At 48.8% G+C, this 14,555-nt stretch overlaps 1 protein-coding gene across 1 annotated transcript; it reads right to left on the reverse strand.

Annotated features, from left to right (window-relative positions):
- Positions 1–111: 111 nt before the first annotated feature.
- Positions 112–1,670, reverse strand: CD52 (CD52 molecule). Its single transcript, XM_068969601.1, has 2 exons — positions 1,555–1,670; positions 112–398 (listed from the first exon to the last, which is right to left on the reverse strand). Exons 1-2 carry the CDS (start codon positions 1,606–1,608, stop codon positions 252–254), a joined length of 201 nt encoding a protein of 66 aa, XP_068825702.1. The 5' UTR covers positions 1,609–1,670; the 3' UTR covers positions 112–251.
- Between the last annotated feature and the right edge of the window lie 12,885 nt (positions 1,671–14,555).

A 14,555-nucleotide genomic window follows, 5' to 3' on the forward strand; every position in this document is an offset into this window, starting at 1 on the left:
CCAGTGACCACACGTAGGACCCTGCTCCAAGTACACAACAGCTTTATTGACCCCCAGCTGGGAGGTGCTTCCTCCTCCATGTCAGAACCTCCCTGTGTCGGCCATGGGCCCCACCCCAAGCTCTGCCCGTCAATTCCTATAACCTGCTCATCTCTAGCATCAGCGCCTCCCAAGGATTCGGGGTGCTTCTCCTGCTAGTGATGATGGCCGCTGTCTCGGGGGGCATGAGATGAGGGCTGGGGCGTGTCAGCTCAGGTGAGGTGGAAGAGCTGGATGAGGGTATTGGTCAAGAAGAAAAGGATGCTGCCACCGGCCAGGCTGCTGAAGGCTGGGGAGCCACTTTGGGGTTTCTTGTAGGTGGTGATGGTGTGGTTTCTTCCCAGGACTCCAGTTTGTATCTGCAAGAGGAGAAGTGGGGCAAGCCCGGGGAGGGGTGAGTCTCAGGTGTGTTGTTTAGAGACCCAGTTCTCCCACCCCCAGACTGTAGCCCCCGGTTCCCTGTCCCAAGTGTTGTGACTTCTGCCGCAACGTCCTGTGGGGAGGGCTGGCGGCTTCGGGCCACGACGCAGGCAGGGTCAGAGGCAGTCCCCGGTCTGTGTGCCCCGGAACCTTCCTTTCATGTCCACCAGGCCACCCGCACCTCCAGCATACAGGAGATAGGGAAATCTGTGGCCCCAGGCCTTGACCTTGATAGCCCAGCCAGGGCCTTAGCCTCTCTGAACTGCAGTTTCCTCATCTAGGGATGGGAAGAAGAGCCATCATAGTCGTGGGGGAGGTCACATGAGACCAACTGGAGAGAAAGCACCTGGTAGAGTGTGGGTGGGTGGAGGTAGGGAGGGTGTGGCTTTTTCCCCCAAAGAGATGGCCAGATGGTGATCAAGCTGTTCTCAAAGCCTGATCACCCTGCAACTAAAGCTGCCCTTGATGGAGATTAAGCTGTTTCTGATGGTGACCAAGGTGTCCTTAATGCTTGATCAGGCTGTTCTCAATGGAGAACTCGATGGCTCCCCTTCTCCTCTACTGAGAATGCTGCCAAAGCTGCCTCTTGGAATAGCAGTTGATCTTGAGACTCTAGCTGTTTCTGGAATGGGAGATTTCTATCTTCTTAGCATTGCCAAACACTCAGGCTCCTCACCCAGGGTGGCGGTTCCCTGCTACCTCCATCAGGCTCCGTTTGAACCTCTCCCGGCCCCCCTCCTAACAGGACCATTTCCCCAGGTTCCCTGTGGGGTGATGCCATTGTCACTCAGGGCTGTCTTCCCAAGCCTCTTCATCCCCTGTTATTCCACAACACCCTTTGGGGGCCTCAGTATGCTGGCACCCTGTCAGGGTGCCCCAGCCTCAAGTACCAGAGGCAGCAATGCTCAGGGAAAACCTTCCAACAGTCTGACCCCAACCAGAAGAACTGGAAGGCTGGGAGCCAGGTGTCTGGAGGCCTTGGTTCCCATGGGAGGAAGGCTGGGTGCCAGGAGCCTCCAGGCCCTCCCCCCGCTGCCAGGCAGGTCTGAGGAGCCTGGGGTGGTGGTTCCAGGGACTCCAGGGGGCTGCTCTTACCTGAACCATAATCAAGAGGCTGATGGTGAAGAGGAGGAAGAGGAAGCCTTTCATCCTGAGAAGCTCTCTGCGGCTGTCTGGGCAGCAGCTTTTGGAGATGAACTCAGGGCTGTCTGCAGGCCTCTTTGGGCTTGGCTGCTTTTGAAGGAGGGTAAAGCAGGGAGGCGGGGTGAAGGGAAAGGAAGGAGGGCCTCTGGGGTGGGTTGGGTACTGCTGCTCTTCTACAGACCTTGGGATTGAGGATGCCAGGCCCCAACTCCACAGCTCTGGCAGGTGACGGACAGGTTCTGGAGTGGAACTGGGGCACATCCCAGGGCATGGGAGGTGGGCAGACCCAGAGGCAGCTGGAGGGCAGTAAAGAGAGCCCAGGGCTCAGAGTCCTGCAGAGTGGGGATTGAATCTTGGTTTAATCACCTATCAATTCTGGGACCTGGGGCCAGAAACTGTACCTCTCTGAAAGAACTGCCAGAGAATTACAAAATTATAGTATCATTAAAAGGAGATTGAGGCAGGGGATAGGCGCTGAAGGAGGAAAGGCTGGGATAAATTTAGGTTTCAAAGTAAGGTTGTGGACTGTTCCAAGATTCAGAAGAAAGGCTTGGGTAGCACAAAAAGTGGGGTGTGTAGATTTCTGTGAAAATGAAGGTGAAATGTAACAGGAACCCAGAAACCTAGCTTCTAGGTAAGCCCATTTCCTCCGGGCCTCAGGTGAGAAGACTGAAGTGGATTATTTCTGAAGTTTACTAAGACCTAGCAACTTGTGACTTGGATAAAGAAAACAGCAGATAGGTGTCTGTATTAGTCTCAGAGCGATAGGAAGAAGGCTAGTGGAGGACCAGAAGTTAACTAAACTGCAGGGGAAGGGATTTGGGGTGGGGGTGTCTGTGAAGTCCCAGCCAGGGGTGGGGGGATAGGGTGAATCACAAAGATGCCTGAACATTGCTCTGTTCTTTATACATCCTCTCACTTTATTCTCTCAGTGGGACTCTGCAGCAGGTTCCATAATTACCCCCATTTTCCAGATGAAGAAACTGAGGCTTGGATATTAAGTGACTTGCCCAAGGTAATAAAAGGAGGAGCCAGTTTCAGGTGGAATTGCATCCAGGTCTGTCTGAAGCAGCAGCCGTGTATGTAACCTCCGGGGCTGTCCTAGAAGTCACCGATTAAGTCTTCATTCCCTGCCTGGCTCCCTCCTGGAGGACCCAAGGGTTCTTTCTGTAGCCCAGCTTCAGCTTCACTCACTCTCCCTTCCTTAGCCTATTCTGTGTCTCGTTTGCATGCCCGGTAGTAAAAGAAAGTCCCCTCTCTCGCTTCTCTGCTCCGGTTTTGGGCCGTCTGTAGCAAGCCTCAGAAAAACTTGAGTGAGCCCTTAGGGCCTCCAGCCCTGGCTAAAAAGAAACGAAGGGAAAAACAAAGCAAAATGAAACCCTGAAAGTCAGGCTGGTGAAAGCCAGGAAGTGAAAAGGAAGGGGCAGGAATCTTGAGGCTCCTGGGGAGAGGAGGTGGGTAGGGAAGGAAGTGTGTGGAGCCCTCCACTACCTGCTCAAAAAGTGAAAGTCGCTCAGTCGTGTCCGACTCTTTGTGACACTATACAGTCCATGGACTTCTCTAGGCCAGAATACTGGAGTGGGTAGCCTTTCCCTTCTCCAGGGGATCTTCCTAACCCAGGGATCAAACCCAGGTCTCCTGCATTGTAGGCAGATACTTTACCAGCTGAGCCACAAATAAAGCCCCAAACTGGAGAATGCGGGCATTAATCCTGCTACCTCTTGCATGCTCAGCGAGCGCGATACTATTTGAGCTAATTCCCCACGCCGATAGGTAAGCCCGCCTCACCTATCACGGCCCACCCCCATCAGCTCCTTCACCTGAGGCAGCTCCTGACCCTTAACCTCACCACGCTGGCTGCCTTTGGTGCAAGTGGGTGGGTGAGAGTCCATGAGGCGCAGATGCCAGAAGGGCCCTGGCCCAGGAGACAAGAGGCCCAGGTTGAAGCCCAAGATCGCCCTGCTGAAACTGGCTCCATCCCACTGGGCGGGCAGCCTTCTCCCCCTTACAAAGAGGCGGCTAAGACAGGCTAAACCCTGGCTCCTTTCTCCACGCTGCGGATTCGTGTGACGATACTTAAATGCCAAGCTCATATCTGCACAAACATTCTTACAAACCCCAGAAATTTCATTTCCACATCCTGAGTCTCTGCTGTTGTTTGAGCTTGAGATGCTAGTGGTTGGGAGATCTGGGTTCTGGAAGGCTTTTTAGAGTTTGGGACTTGTGACTTGGAGGGATGTCTGGAGTCTGTTAGTACCTGAGGGAAGTGGGGCTTCAAACTTCCTCTCCTGCCCTCTGAGCAGCTTCATTCTGTCTTAACACCATCTGGATAGACAGAACCCTGGTTGCAAAACTTAAAGAGCTTAGAGAGACCCCCATTTTACAGATGGGAAAATTGAGGACCCAAGAAGAGCAGATTAATGCAGAGCTAAAGAGAGAACCTAGTCTGTCTCTAGATTTTCCTGCCCTACCATACACCTTCTCCAAACCTGACTTGGGAAATCTCAATCCATAGCCCCTACATCCCCCAGGAATCAGACCTAAACTCCTTGCTGCTGCTGCTGCTGCTAAGTCGCTTCAGTCGTGTCCGACTCTGTGTGACCCCATAGACGGCAGCCCATGAGGCTCCCCCGTCCCTGGGATTCTCCAGGCAAGAACACTGGAGTGGGTTGCCATTTCCTTCTCCAATGCATGAAAGTGAAAAGTGAAAGTGAAATCGCTCAGTCGTCTCCGACTCTTAGTGACACCATGGACTGCAGCCTACCAGGCTCCTCCGTCCATGGAATTTTCCAGGCAAGAGTGCTGGAGTGGGGTGCCATTGCCTTCTCCAGCTTAGAGGCTTAGTTCCACTTTAAACACGCCACAGTTGAGGTAGTGGAGAGACAGCCTAGCAAAAGTCTCTTTGGTAGCTAAGAATGTGACACACGAATCTGGTTCATTGATACATGCCAAGCGCCTAGAATAGTGCCTGGCACATGGTAGGCACTCAGTAAGTAGTCACTTGGAGCAAGTGGCCAAAGTAGAGATATTATCGGGGAGTCAGTCCCGTGGAAGTGATGGCTGGAAGCATAGCCAAGGGCTGGGTTCCCAGGCGCTAAACTCCTTAGTGTGACTCAAAGCCCTTCCTTTCTCCCCAGCCTTCTGTTTTGGGTTCCATATATATCACACCCTAGCCCACAGCCACACCCATCTTGCATCTCTAGTTGCCCCAGGCTCTTTTACAACCCAAGTTGTTTTCTCTTTAAGGAAAGCCCTTCTTCAGTTGTTTTATCTGATCAGTTCAGTTCAGTCGTGTCTGACTCTTTGCGACCCCATGAATCGCAGCACGCCAGGCCTCCCTGTCCATCACCATCTCCTGGAGTTCACTCAGACTCACATCCATCGAGTCAGTGATGCCATCCAGCCATCTCATCCTCGGTCGTCCCCTTCTCCTCCTGCCCCCAATACCTCCCAGCATCAGAATCTTTTTCAATGAGTCAACTCTTTGCATGAGGTGGCCAAAATACTGGAGCTTCAGGTTTAGCATCATTCCTTCCAAAGAAATCCCAGGGCTGATCTCCTTCAGAATGGACTGGTTGGATCTCCTTGCAGTCCAAGGGACTCTCAAGAGTCTTCTCCAACACCACAGTTCAAAAGCATCAATTCTTCGGCGCTCAGCCTTCTTCAAGGTCCAACTCTCACATCCATACATGACCACTGGAAAAACCATAGCCTTGATTAGACGGACCTTAGTCGGCAAAGTAATGTCTCTGCTTTTGAATATACTGTCTAGGTTGGTCATAACTTTTCTTCCAAGGAGTAAGCGACTTTTAATTTCATGGCTGCAGTCACCATCTGCAGTGATTTTGGAGCCCCCAAAAATAAAGTCTGACACTGTTTCCACTGTTTCCCCATCTATTTCCCATGAAGTGATGGGACCAGATGCCATGATCTTCATTTTCTGAATGTTGAGCTTTAAGCCAACTTTTTCGCTCTCCTCTTTCACTTTCATCAAGAGGCTTTTTAGCTCCTCTTCACTTTCTGCCAGAAGGGTGGTGTCATCTGCATATCTGAGGTTACTGGTATTTCTCCCGGCAATCTTGATTCCAGCTTGTGTTTCTTCCAGTCCAGCGTTTCTCATGATGTAGTCTGCATATAAGTTAAATAAGCAGAGTGACAATATACAGCTTTGACGTACTAAGACGACTTAGATCAAGGGACTTCCCTCATGATCCAGTGGCTTAGAATCTCCACTCCCAATGCAGGAGGCTTGGGTTCAATCCCTCATCGGGGAACTAGATCCCACATGGCCACGACTGAGAGTTTGCATGCTGCAACTAAAAACCCTGCAGTGCAGTTCAGTCCCTCAGTCGTGTCTGTCTCTCTGCAACTGCATGGACTGCAGCACACCAGGCTTCCGTGTCCATCACCAGCTCCCAGAGTTTACTCAAACTCATGTCCATCGAGTCAGTGATGCCATCCCATCATCTCATCCTCTGTCGTCTCCTTCTCCTCCCGCCTTCAATCTTTCCCAGCATCAGGGTCTTTTCCAATGAGTCAGTTCTTCGCATCAGGTGGCCAAAGTACTGGAGTTTCAGCTTCAGCATCAGTCCTTCCAATGAATATTCAGGACTGATTTCCTTTAGGACCCTGCATACCTTAACAAAGATCCAATATCATACATGCCACGACTAAGACTTGGTGAGCCAATAAATAAATAAGTAAATAAAATTAAATATTTTAAAAAAGAAGACTTAGCTCAGAAGCCCCTTCCTCTGGGAAAATTTCCATTTTGCTGCTCCTAGAAACTCCTTCAAAGGGAGGGAGTTCCTCAGTATTCCAAGAGCTCCTTCTGTTGGCCACTGCTCTAAAGACTGTGTCTGCTAAGAATATTGTCTAGTAGCTTGACCCAAGACCAGGTCCCTCTAGGTCTTGTCACCTCTCTAACTCAGCACAAGACAGAATATGGCAGTTAGGTGTCAGGGACAGCTGAGTAATAAGTGAATATAAGGCGATCACACCTTACCTCCAAGCCTTGCATGCCTGTATTCATGCAGTCAATAAATGCTTATTATGGGGCAATAGCAGAAAATATTTGGGCAGTTACCAGTGAAGAGAAGAATTAAGGGGAATAAAGATGTGAGCCCCTCACGTGGGACTGCTTTTCCTCTAAAAGCAATTCCTCCTTCCGGAAGAGAAAGTTGAAAAACTGTGCAGAGCCTTCCACAGATTTCTGGAGCTGGGGGAGGAAACTGCAGCTCAAGACTTGCTAAGGAAGGGGGCCCCAGCAACCTCCCCCACCCTCCACTAGGCTTTGGGTTGGGAGCATGAAAGGTTATGCATGAGGGGTACAAATGAGCAAGAAACAGCAGCCCAACCCCTCATAGAAATTGAAGACAACATGATCAAAAAAACAAAAATAAGAGGAGCAATAAATAAGAGAAACAATTACACAGAAAGTCCAGATAATGCAATTATCAACCAAACTTTTAACTAATAATGCTCAGTATATTCAGATACGTAGAAGACGAGACCAAGAACTGTAGATTATAGAAGAGAACCAAATGGAAATTTTAGGACTTAAAAATATAATAATATTAAGAACTCAGTGGATAGGTTTAACATCAGATTAGACACAAATGAGAGGATTAGTGAAGTGGAAAATGATAACAGAATATTATAACAAAATATAGTTAGTTGTTAAGTATCTGCTGTGTGCCAGGTACTGGGACAGATGTGGGGAAAAAAAAGGGGACATAGCCCCTGATGTTATGGAACTGACATTTGAATGGGGGTGTGTGTGTGTGCTCAGTCCTGTCCGACACCTTGTGACCCCATGGACTGTAGCCCGCCAGGCTCCTCCATCCATGAAATTTCCCAGGCAAGAATACTGGAGTGGGTTGCCATTTCCTTCTCCAGGGGATCTTCCCGACCCAGGGAGTGAACCTGCATCTCCTGCATTGGCAGGCAGACTCTACCACTGAGCCACCTGGGAAGCCCATCTGAATGGAGAAAACATTAACCATGATGGTAATTTAAGATTTCAATAAACGCTGTGAAGAAGTGAAAAGGGTAGTGTGAAAAAAGAGAAATGGGGGGAGGACATATGTAGGTCAGTGTTCAGGGAAGACCACTCAAAGGGAGTGTTTGCGCAGAACAAGAGGGACCTGGGGGGCTTCCCTGCGAATCTGCCTGCCAGTGCAGGGGACAAAGGTTCCACCCCTGGTCTGGGAAGGTCCCACATGCTGTGGAGCAACTAAAGCCTCGCACCACAGCTACTGCGTCTGCATGTCTTAGAGCCTGTGCCCCACAAAAGAAGGCACTGCAGTGAGAGGCCCGTGTGCCGCAATGAAGAGTAGCCCCCACTCACCTCAACTAGAGAAAGCCCGTGTGCAGAAAGGGAGACCCAGTGCAACCAAAGGAAAAAGGAACCTGAGTGTGCACAACACCTCAGATGACTCCCCATCCCGGTTTCTCAGCGCTCGTTAATGACTGTGCCCAGCCTAGGGCAGTCCCGCAATGGGCAGCTGCACAACATGTGTTTGAGATCAGTGACAGAATGGAACATGGCATGGGTGGGAGGGGCGGGGAGGGGGTGCGTCTCACATTACAGTTTGATCCACTCTGCAGCCTTCACCTCCGCAGAGAGAGGGCTGCGCATTCCAAGGGAAAACCTCCATCCATTTGTTCATCCGTCCTTGTCAGGCCATTTGGTGACACCTGCCGTGAGTCAAATAAGACAGACGGGTATGGATCCCTTCCCTTGAGAAGTTCATAGTCTGCAAGTGAGACACATACTGAAAAAAAAAAAAGAATCACAAAATGGAGTAAGGAATGTTATAATGGCAGCAGGGCTCTTAGAATGTAGAGTGTAACAATTCTACTTTGGGAGTGAGGGTATTCATGAATGAGGGGACGTTTGAACTAGTTCTTGAAGGATGGAGGGGATTTTCCCCAGGGGGAAAAGGCAAAGGAGGATGTTCTCATTGGCAGGAGAGGCCTGAATGTAGAGAGCATGCTATTTTCTGAAACACTGAGAAGGGCGAAGGGCAGGACACATAATATGATATGAAGGTCCTAAATGTCGACAGGAGATAGGATGGGCTTGACCCAGGATGCCTGTGATATGGGTGGAAAAGGGGGAAGGTGGGAGAGACGACAAGGTTTTTATTGCGAAGGAATGCTTGGACTTACAGGACCTCTTTCTCCCTTACTCTTTACCTCTCCCTCCTGAGCTGCTAGGAACTGATAAACTCTTTGGTGCCAAAGGGCTCATAACTGATAAGGGTTCTTTGGGAAATGACTTAGTTGCAAAGTGAACTCAGTCTATTCTCAAGAATAGAGGCCTCCAGAACCCTCAGACCCTAGGGCTGGGGTCTACTTCCTCATCCCACAGGTGGGGAGCAGGCCCAGAAAGAGCCTCCTTCCTCCCATTCCAGGGCCTTTCCACAACTGTCAGGAATGAGTATCCACCTCAAGATGGAACTGAGAGGAGGCCAAGTGGCCCCCACCCCAGAAAATCCAGAAGGAATCCTGGGTGAATTTGGAAGCTGGACAAATTTTCCTCCAATGTCCTTCCAACACTCAAATCTTTTGTGAGCCTGGAGACCTTGGAAAGATTTCTAGAACCACCTAAGATGGGAGATAGAAAAATATAAGTCAGAAAAGTAACTATTAGGTGAGCTTAGACTCTTGTTTCACTCTCATAACTTTGTTTTTGGAAAACAGCTTTCTAAAAACAGTAACTCAACAATGTTATTAGGAATTGTACACATTTCATTTGCACAATAACCCTGCAAGGTAGGTTTTATTAGAATCTCTATTCCAGATATGGAAACTGAGGCTCAGTGGACTAACTGGAGCAGAGACAGCCAGCTAAGTGGCAGAGCTGGGCTTCCTGGGTGGCTCAGACAGTAAAGAATTTGCCTGCGATGCAGGAGACCCGGGTTTGAGTCCTGGGTCGGGAAGATCCTCTGGAGAAGGAAATGGCTACCTACTCCAGTATTCTTGCCTGGAAAATCCCATCGACAGAGGATCCTGATGGGGTTCTGTTCATGGGGGATTGTGGGGGGGTTGCAAAGTGTCAGACACGACTGAAGGCAATTTTCACTTCAGTTCACTCAAGTGACAGAGCCCAGCCCCATAGACTTATTAAATTATGCTCCCATGTTTCCTCAATAAATGACTATGATAATTTTCCAAGTTTCTACGAAGAAAATGTATCCTTCTACAATAAGGCTCTGATTTCTCTCTTTAAAAAATAGTAAACTGCCTGCCAGGTTAGAGGGCTCCCACCTCCCTCACAGGAACTGGATATTTGTTGAGTGTCTGCCTACTGCAGAATCTAAGGCCAGGCTTCCAGCCCTGGGAAGGAGGGAGGTATGTTGTAAACCCTGATGCTTGAATAAACGCCCCCTCACTCCCTAGTCTTGCAGAAGTGAGAGGCAGAGCACAACAGGGCCCATGAGGCCAGCGCCCCTGCCTCCCATAGTGACGGTCCTTGCTTACCTTTGAGAGCAGAAGGAACCCGAGCAAAGTGACAGTATAAGGTTGCTAATTCTCTGACTACCAATCCCCCAAAACACTGGGCCCCAAACTTTTTCATTTCATACACCTTAAGCCTCAGAGAACTTCCTGAGAGCAGCTTCGTGGCAAGACAGCTCTCCTACCTCCAACTTCCAGTCACACTTTCCACTTGAATTCTTCCCTTAGCCATGAACCAGTGCCATCTGTACCCTGACTTATCTTTGCCTGCCTGTTTTACTAAAGTGGGAGCTTCAAGAAACAGCACGGACCCTGGAGGCAGACAATTCTGGGTTAGAATCCACTTTTCTGCTTTCTACCTGCACAGTCTTGAGCAAGTCACTTTACTTCTCTGAGCTTCAGTTTTTTCATCTCTAAATCTCATAATTTTGGCATCTAGCACTTGGAAGATGCTCATTAATTGGTAGGTCCTTTCAGTTTCCAATTGATGAGTAAAGAATGCCTCAAGGAGCCTGCCCTCCCCTAAAAGCAGTAGGTTAGAGAATCAAATGGAAAATATTAATAAGTGCAGTTGGAGACATGCAGATAAAGGGCTTTGGTAGTTGAGCCAAGTTATAAGGAAGTGGGTGCCGGAAATCATAAGACACCCAGATCATCACAGCTGGATGACTGTGAGATAATGATAACAAAAGTTAAAAGCAGGAAGTGTTTTGAAAACTTACTCTGTATGGGTATTGTGATAGGTATTCAGTATGTATTGTCTCATTTAATTCTCATGGCAGCTCTGTGGGGTGGGTTTGTGATGGTTGTTCAGTCACTGTCATATCTGATTCTTTGGGACCCCATGGACTGCAGCACACCAGGCTTTCCTGTCCTTCAGTGTCTCCTGGAGTTTGCTCAAACTCATGTCCAGTGAGTCAGTGATGCCATCCAACCATCTCATCCTCTGTTGCCCTCAATCTTTCCCAGCATTAGAGTCTTTTCCCACAAGTCTAGTCTTCACATCAGGTGGCCAAACTATTGGAACTTCACTGTGAGCTTTTCCAATGAATATTCAGAGTTGATTTCCTCTAGGATTGACTGGTTTGATATTATTCCCATTTTACAAAAGAAATTAAGGTAACTTGCTCAAGGACACACACACAGCCCAGGACTCCTGGTGCCAAAGACCATGGTCTTAACAAAACTATCTCTAGTTGCTCTAATCCAACAGGTTGTTTTTCATGTGAGGCTCGGGAGGGGGAAGGGTCTCACCCAAAGTCACTCTTAAGTATCTTACCCAACGGTAGGAGTCTTACTCGAATTTTTACATAAAGGAAATAGAATCTCAGCGTCTCTTCGGGGAGCCAAGAAATTAGCAGAGAAATGCAGATTTAAGAAACATTTATTAAGTACTTGTATCATTTCAATTCATGCTCAAAAGAACTTCCCTTTAGTACTGTACTGATCAGATGGAGAAACAAGCTCAGCAGGATACATGCAATTTCTCCCAAAATCAATTTAATAAAACAGTGGCATGGTCAGGACTGCACATTCAGGTCTAGAGGCTTTCAGCAGCTTCGTGAACCTAATCCCAGTTCTCCGCTTTCTGTGCCTTGGGGTAATAGGAAAGGACTCTGAAGTTTCCCTAAACCCAGAGTCCGCTCAGAGCGGTGGGTTTTGGGATTTGCAGTCTTCCCCGCGATGAGTTTAGACTTCGTGGGCCAATAGAATTCGAGTAGAGACAACGCCTCCGCTGCCTCCTGGTTGCTCAGGGACTCCTCACGGATTAGCCAATGAGAAGCACAAGGGTCCTGGTTGCCTGGGAAACCGTGTGACAACAAGATGGCGGCGCCGCGGGTGGTTCTGCGGCCTGCGTGGTGAGTTACAGAAAGGCCCCAGACCTTTCTCCTCGTGGAGTCCCTCTCACATAGGCTGGGGCCCTCACCACGAGAGCCTCGAGGATATGCGAGCCCCACATCCCGGCCCCTCCAGTAGACTCCCCGCGCCTGGGAGCAGATTCAGGCCGCTGCCTACCACGGCTACGGGCGGAGGCAGGGGGTTGGCGACGCAGCTTCCAGGGAGGGTCTGGTGGTGGAAGTCGGTGGTGAGCGCTTCCAGCTGAGATTTAGGGAATGAAGGTGTACAGCCTGCTGGCCCGTGTCTGCGCTGGAGAGCACTGGGACCTGTTGCAAGACCAGTTTGACTCTCAAAGCTTGAGTCTGAAGAAGCAGGCAGTCTAACCTTTAGCCGCCTCCGGCTTGAGGAGGAAGACACAGTCTCCCGCCCCAAGAAAAAACCCAAAGTGAAGGGAATAGACGTGGCTTTGCCCCCAGGGTTCCCAGTCTGAGGGAGGAGACACAGCCCTTCTTCGCTCAAGAAGTCCCCAGGCTGAAGGAAAGGAATAGCCTTTGTCCTCAGGGGTCTCCTATGATCACATGGGAAAATTGATCTGGAGACTGTTGGATTGGCCTGGAGTGAGATTGGAAGCAGGGAAGTCGGTTTGGGGCCGTTGTAACAGCCCCAAAGAAGGGCAGTGAGAGTCCCACTAGGATGGCCAACAGGGGGCCACGGGAGGAGGAGCTATGTGTGAGAAACGTGCAGGGTTTACCCTGCAGGATTCCGGAACTGATGGGATTAGAGGAGAAAAAGGAGGGAAATTTTTTGTGTTTGGATAATGGGATCCTATTCAGAAAGGAGAAGCGGGAGGAGATTATTTCGAGAGAAGATGTTGGGTTTGGTTTGGAGACCAGGTCCTTTTTTTTCCCCTATAATAGCTTTATTGAGATACAATACACATACTAGATACTTCACCTCTTTAAAATGTAAACTTCAGTTGTTTTTAGTATAGTCACAGAGTTGTGCAGTCGTAACTACAATCAAATTTGAGAACATTTTCATCAGCCCCAAGGAAACCCTGTACCTTTAGCATCTCCCTCTCCCCAGCTCTTCCTAATACCTCCAGCCTTAGGCAACCATTAATCTATCTTGTCTCTATAGATTTACCCATTCTGGACTGAATCCTAACAGTTGGTGGTCTTTTGTGACTGACTTCTTTACCTTAGCGTGTTTTCAAGGTCCATTGACACTGTAGTGTGTATTGCATTTCTTTCTTTTTTTTTTTTGCCAAATAATATTTCATTGTAAGTGAAGTTGCTCAGTCGTGTCTAACTCTTTGCGACCCCGTGGACTGTAGCCCATCAAGCTCCGCTGTCCATGGGATGCTCCAGGCAAGAATACTGGAGTGGGGTGCCATTTCCTTCTCCAGGGGACATTCCCGACCCAGGGATCGAACCCAGGTCTCCCTCATTGCAGGCAGACGCTTTAACCTCTGAGCCACCAGAGAAGGAAGGATATACCATATTTGTTTATCCACTTATTGGTTGATGAACATTTGGGTTGTTTCCAGTTTTGGGCTATTTACAAGTAATGCTACTTATGAACAGATACACAGATTTATGTGGATGTAAGTTTTCATTTCTCTTGGGTGTACACCTAGGCATGGAATTGCTGGGCCAAAAGATAACTGTTTAACCTTTAGTTCAGTTCAGTTCAGTCACTCAGTCGTGTCCGACTCTTTGCTACCCCATGAATTGCAGCATGCCAGGCCTCCTTGTCCATCACCAACTCCCGGAGTTCACTCAAACTCAGGTCCATCGAGTCGGTGATGCCATCCAGCCATCTCATCCTCTGTCATCCCCTTCTCCTCCTACCCCTAATGCCTCCCAGCATCAGAGTCTTTTCCAATGAGTCAACTCTTCCCATGAAGTGGCCAAAGTACTGGAGTTTCAGCTTTAGCATTATTCCTTCCAAAGAATACCCTGGACTGATCTTCTTTAGAATGGACTGGTTGGATCTCCTTGCAGTCCAAGGGACTCTCAAGAGTCTTCTCCAACACCACAGTTCAAAAGCATCAATTCTTCGGCGCTCAGCCTTTTTCACACTCCAACTCTCACATCCATACATGACCACTGAAAAACCATAGCCCTGACTAGACGGACCTTTGTTGGCAAAGTAATGTCTCTGCTTTTCAATATGCTATCTAGGTTGGTCATAACTTTTCTTCAAGGAGTAAGCGTCTCTTAATTTCATGGCTGCAGTCACCATCTGCAGTGATTTTGGAGACCAAAAAAATAAAGTCTGACACTGTTTCCACTGTTTCCCCATCTATTTCCCATGAAGTGATGGGACCAGATGCCATGATCTTCGTTTTCTGAATGTTGAACTTTAAGCCAAATTTTTTACTCTCTTTCACTTTCATCAAGAGGCTGTTTAGTTCCTCTTCACTTTCTGCCAGAAGGGTGGTGTCATCTGCATATCTGAGGTTATTGATATTTCTCCCGGCAATCTTGATTCCAGCTTGTGCTTCTTCCAGCCCAGCGTTTCTCATGATGTACTCTGCATAGAAGTTAAATAAGCAGGGTGACAATATACAGCCTTGACATACTCCTTTTCCTCTTCGGAACCAGTCTGTTGTTCCATGTCCAGTTCTAACTGTTGATTCCTGACCT

The sequence above is a fragment of the Capricornis sumatraensis genome, chromosome 3 (genome assembly GCF_032405125.1).
Source record: "Capricornis sumatraensis isolate serow.1 chromosome 3, serow.2, whole genome shotgun sequence".
Classification (NCBI taxonomy): domain Eukaryota; kingdom Metazoa; phylum Chordata; class Mammalia; order Artiodactyla; family Bovidae; genus Capricornis; species Capricornis sumatraensis.